Source organism: Malania oleifera, chromosome 3, assembly GCF_029873635.1.
Source record: "Malania oleifera isolate guangnan ecotype guangnan chromosome 3, ASM2987363v1, whole genome shotgun sequence".
Taxonomy (NCBI): Eukaryota; Viridiplantae; Streptophyta; class Magnoliopsida; order Santalales; family Ximeniaceae; genus Malania; species Malania oleifera.
In genome coordinates, this window is record NC_080419.1 from 73,374,575 (window position 1) to 73,380,228 (window position 5,654).

The 5,654-nt window shown below is 31.4% G+C and overlaps 1 protein-coding gene across 1 annotated transcript; it reads left to right on the top strand.

Moving 5' to 3' along the window:
• The first annotated feature begins 233 nt into the window (after nucleotides 1–233).
• Nucleotides 234–1,176, top strand: LOC131151769 (uncharacterized). Its single transcript, XM_058103171.1, has one exon. The coding sequence runs from the start codon at nucleotides 349–351 to the stop codon at nucleotides 925–927; it is 579 nt and encodes a 192-aa protein (XP_057959154.1). The 5' UTR covers nucleotides 234–348; the 3' UTR covers nucleotides 928–1,176.
• Nucleotides 1,177–5,654: the final 4,478 nt, after the last annotated feature.

Below are 5,654 nucleotides of genomic sequence, written 5' to 3' on the forward strand. Positions count from 1 at the left end.
TCCATCTAACTAAGGCTGGCTATCCACAGAAATAGCTAAATCAGTACGGAGGACCTTTTAGTCATCTGATGGTCTAGATTTGTTTTCCCAAACCTTTTTTCAGGATGGGAAACAAAGAAAAAAAAAAAGGGCAAAGAAAGACATTCCATTATATTATTAGTTTCTATTGTACAAAATTTCTTCCTAGATTGCCCTTTAAATACCTCATTCAGCCTCTCCCCACTTTCAGTAGAAACGATAACCACAAATTCTCTCTCTCTCACTCTCACTCTCTCTCTCTCTCTCTCTCTCTGCTCGCTAAACGGAACTCTTCAGCTCTCTCTCTCTCTCTCTCTCTCTCAAATTAAGATGGAAGGAATCCCACCAATGGTAGCAAAGAAGCTGTGGAACCTGGCACGCCTGGTGCGCTTCACGCTGAGGAAGGGCATCTCCAAGACCAAGCTGATGCTAGACCTGCACCTTCGGATCAAACGCAGCAAGGTAGCAGGGAAAGCTCTGACCGACCTGCTGTTACACCACCACTCCTCCCTTCACCGTCGCTCCGATGACCCGCACGTGCCATTCACCTCTCCGTGGGATTACGAGTTCAGCTGCAGCAACAGCCCTGCCTACCTGCCCTACAATCACTTCCACGTTACCAGGCGCCGCGGTGGTCTTACCTGCCCCCCGCCACCCGCCAACGCTGATGACTCGGCGGAGGCCGGCGACGCAGCGGAAGGATCGCCGCTGGAGCTACCGGGATTCGGGCGGAGCACGGCGGTGCGGCAGTTAAGAATAACGGACTCGCCGTTTCCCATGAAGGACGCTGAGGGTGACAGCCACGTAGACAAAGCGGCCGAGGAGTTCATTGCGAGGTTCTACATGGATTTGAGGATGCAAAATATGATGGCTGGCAGCGAAACACCGTATTACTATCACTGTTTATAGGCAGTTGGTGATGGTGAGTACACGTGCGCCCGGTTGTACTTGTGAAATTTCAGTCGGTTGCACAAGATTGGGACTTATCATCAGCCGTCCTCCTCCTTGTCCTCGGCAGGTTTCTGTGTAAATTTTAAATAGCAAGCCAAAAGAAAAAGAAGAATACGACCTGTATAAACAGCCAAAATTAGTGCACTCTTTGGAGTTTTATGTGTTAAATGAGGGATTTAAAATGGCTAAAGGCAGTTTTTACTTCTTAATCACGTTGCGTTTAGGAGCATGAGTTTTGGATTTTGGATTTGGGTTTCGATTTTAGTAAAGCAAATTTTGATATATTACATCTTATCTAAATTCAAATTCAAGGTCGGAGCAATATCCTTTAGCATCTTTTCACAAAATATTTTTTTTCTCTTTCCAAATCGTACTTAAAAATATTTTTTTTTGATGACAGATAAATTAGTACATTTATAAATTTATAAATAATTATATAAGTAAATATTTTATTATTTTTTTATGCACTTGATCTCTTGTCTATAACTACAAAAAAGGTATTAGTAAGTGAAATAAGTGCTTTCTAATAATATATGTTTCGCAATTAATTTTTTAAAAATGAATCAGATTGATAAAAGATAGATATTGATATTTTCTAGAAAATTTATAAAAGTTAGACATAAAAATATAATTTTTTAAATAAAATTACGTTGCATTTATGAGCATATATTTCAAACCTTAAATTTAGATTTGGATGGATTTAGACAAATTTCAATACAATGTTATATTACATCTTATTCAAATTCAATATTACAAATTCAAATTCAAGGTGTCTCTAGACATGCTTAAGAGCATAATTTTCATAGTTTTAATTTAAATTTGTGAATTCGAAATTAACCAATTAATTTTATAGTGTCTTGTTTAAGTTCATGTCAATCTAAATTTAAGATTCAAATTCCATTTAGATGTATATGTAGACAAATTTTTATAGTTCAAGCATGCTAAGGGACTGTTTGGATCAAAGATTTTGTTTGGAAAAGGGAAAGAAAAGGAAAATAAGAAGAAAACTTATATTTTTCTTCTCTCTTGAATACTATCAAAAATATAAGTTTATCTTAATGTGATTAAAAGTAAAAAAAAATTAAAAATTAGAGATATGTAAAATCAAAATTTTTGTTCATAGATTTTGCATATATATATATATATATATATATATATATATATATATATTTATCTTCTTTTTCATAACCAAACATGAAAATATGAAGTCTTTGGTATATATATTTTTTTCTCAATATTTTTTGAGTTTCAAACAGAGGTTAAGAGATGTACAATTCAAATATAACTAAAATTTTATCATTTAAGAATCAAATTATAGCAAAATAGTATTATAAATATTGCCCTTAAGGGTTGGTCACGTGAACAAGTTATTAGGTTTCTTAGCAATAAAAAAAAAAAATTGAATTTAGTTTTCACAAAGGTTAAGTCTTGATTTATAAAAGAGGGAACTAGGAAGGTCATTTGGGTCCAAGTAGGAATTAGTAAGGAAGTTTGGGGCATTTTGATTAAGATGGAAAATTATGAAGGCCAATTTGATCATTTTATTGAAGATGGGAAAATAGGAGGGGTATTTTGGTTAATGGCTAGGATGGGAAATTGAGGAGGGCATTTTGGTCATTAATTCTTGTGGAGAATGGGGAATTAATTAGAAGGGGATATTTTTGGCCATCTTGGTTAGAATGGGAATTCGAGAAGGGCATTTTGGTCATTCTAGTTATCATGGATTATTAGGAGGGGTATTCTAGTAATTTTGGTTTGGAAGAGAAATTGATAAGGGTAGTTTGGTCATTTTACTTGAGATGGGGAATTAGGAGGGTATTTTGGTCCCATAATATTGTTCGTTAAATGGGTATTAATTCCTTCTTATCGCATAATAGTACTCTCCAAATTAACTCTGGTAAGTGGTAGATCAATAATTTTTCAACTTATTGAACTTAGATTTAACTTAAAGACAAATCAATTGTTAGTAATTAGCTAAACTAATTACACTTAAGAATACAAAATATTAGTGACAACTCCATTATTTTATATAAATTCATTTCTCAACAGTATTTTCTATTGAATTACAATTCTCTCGGTTGAGAAGATGGGGCTCCCTCCCTTAGTTTGCACATTGTAGTAATATATTAGTTATAACATAGAAGTGTTTATAGATGTGTTATAAGATATATGATATTCTTCAATATTAGTTAAAAATTTAAAATTCACTAAAATTTTTTTAAGAAATAAAAACTTGTAAAATCTATTAACACTCCCTGAAGTTTTCTGAATATGACACTTGACTCCTTGAGTTCTTGAAAACCACCAAAAAAAAAATCCCTAAAATTTTATTTATTGATAAAATGAATCTTCCTTTAATCAATAGTTGCTCAACCATTAAGTTCACGTGAAAAAAAATGAATTTTACCCTAATTAAATGAAATTTTCTCTTTTTTCAATTACGATAAGATAAAAATAAGAGAATGCATTTATTTAATAAATTAAATTTAAAAAGTTAGTCTTGATAAGTGAATTGGACATCTAACCAGCTTTTGGGTTGGCCAATTCAACTAATTTGACTAGTTCGAGTAAATTAGTTTTCATAACTATGACAACATAATTATATTATTATTTCAAAAATATTTAAAAATATTTAAAGAAAAATAAATGAATTAGTTTTCATAAGTATGACAACGTAATTATATTATTATTTCAAAAAATTTCAAAATGTATTTAAAAGAAAAATAAATGAATGGTACTAACAAATCAAACAAACAAACGTAAATAATCATGACATTCAAAAATATTTTTTATGTACAATTTGTATACAAACTAAATGACTAAATACATCTCAACCATAAATAAAATATTGTTTAATATTTTTAAATTGTAATAGCTTATTGAACATAGTGTTAGAAAAAAATATAAATTAAAAATATAAAAAAATCATACTTTATAAATTAAAATTATAAAGTTGAATGTTAGCCCTTTTATATATAAATGTAAATAATAAACAGATAAAAAAAATAAAGCAACTCAAATTTAGTTGATTGACCTAGTTTAAGCTGGTTTGTATAGGTTTGCTAATTCTCTAATTTCTCTCAAGTTTATCGGATTTTTATGTTACAAAATTATAATTATATATTTTTAAAAAATTTAAATTTATTTTTTAACAATATGCATATTAGATAGGTTACTAAAATTATTGAAAAATATTAAACATAATTTTATTTTATTTTTATGATGTGCCCAGTCACTTACTTTCTACGAAAATTACATATAATAAACATTTATACTGTTATATTAGATATTTTTAATGATTTACTACTACCTCTTAATTTTCATATATATTTTTAAATTTTTAAAAAATAATAATACTAATAAAAATATGTTATAATGGTGATATCTTGGTTGAGCCATGATCAGAACAACCAGACCAATCATTTGAGAACCGTTAGGTCTTTGACTCATTTATTAGTTTAATTTTAAATTAAATAAAAATAATAAAAAATATTTTATTAAGGAAAAACTTTACTTTTTCATAAAATTTAATGACTAAGTAACTGTCGACTAATAGAAAATTAGTTTTTTCAATAAAATAAAACTTCAGGATTTTTTTTATAATTTTTAAAAATTTAGAGTGCAAAATACTATGTTTAAAAAATTAAGAAAGTGTTGTTGAATTTTATCTAAATAAAAAAATTGAAATAGAGAATCTCGTATTATTAAATATTTATTAATTTTTGCACATAGTTTATTTATATTAATTTATATATTTATGAGTTGAGTAACAAAAAGAAGTACTACACTTTATTCATCCATGTTAGAGTGTCAAGCTTAGAGAATCCGGGCCATCCATTTGATGGGATGATTAAACGACTATTGTGTTTTTATTTGTTAAGGGGGGCATTGTTGTAATTTGGTTTTTTTCCTTAGTTGTAAATTAAATAGCAGGGGCAGGGGTTTTTATCCGAGGGTCTTGGCAGCTTCAGAAAAAAGGGTAGCGCAGAGGAGGTCTTCCCTTTCCAGCCGTGAGTCTTCACCAATGCGAGAGACGCCTGCAGCGAATTTTCTTTAGCCGCGCGGGAGAGTGAACTGCGCGCAAGAGAAGGAGATGATAGCGGAGGTTCAGCGTTGGGGGGATCTCCAACCTCCAGCGGAGGTCCATGCAAGGGTAAGGGAAGGTAATGCACAAATCTATTTCTTGGCAGGGTTTTCTTTTAGGGAAATTTGGGAGAAGGATAGGAAGAAGCCTAAGGTTCTTCGCAGGTGCGAAGAGGGGCTTTCGTGGGTCGTTCTTGGGTTGATTTTCAGAGGAGATTGGTAAATCAAGGAAGGGTAAATCTGTGTGTACTTGTATTTATTTCCACCGGATTGAATATAGTACCTCCGAATGTGAGTTCCTGTTGTGGATGTAGGTCAATTTTTGTGCCAAATCACGTAAATGTGTTCTTGTGATTGTGTGATTGGCATGTGAGAATTAAGGTGTAGTCCCAAGAGGGGGAGTGAATTGGATAAAAAAAATTCCTTTTAAGAATCCTTAACCTTCTTTTATTTCTTTGAGCTAATTCTTGACTTGTTTGTTTAATTCTTTAATCAATCAAGAACTTAGTTCTTTTAATTCAATCAATCAACACAACTATGTGAACAACCAAGCAACCAAACCAATCATTCAAGTAACCTAGTCAATCATCCACAATTTGAAA

Coding starts and splice junctions, on each gene's coding strand:
- LOC131151769 (XM_058103171.1), top strand. CDS start 349: ATGGAAGGAATCCCACCAATGGTAGCAAAGAAGCTGTGGAACCTGGCA.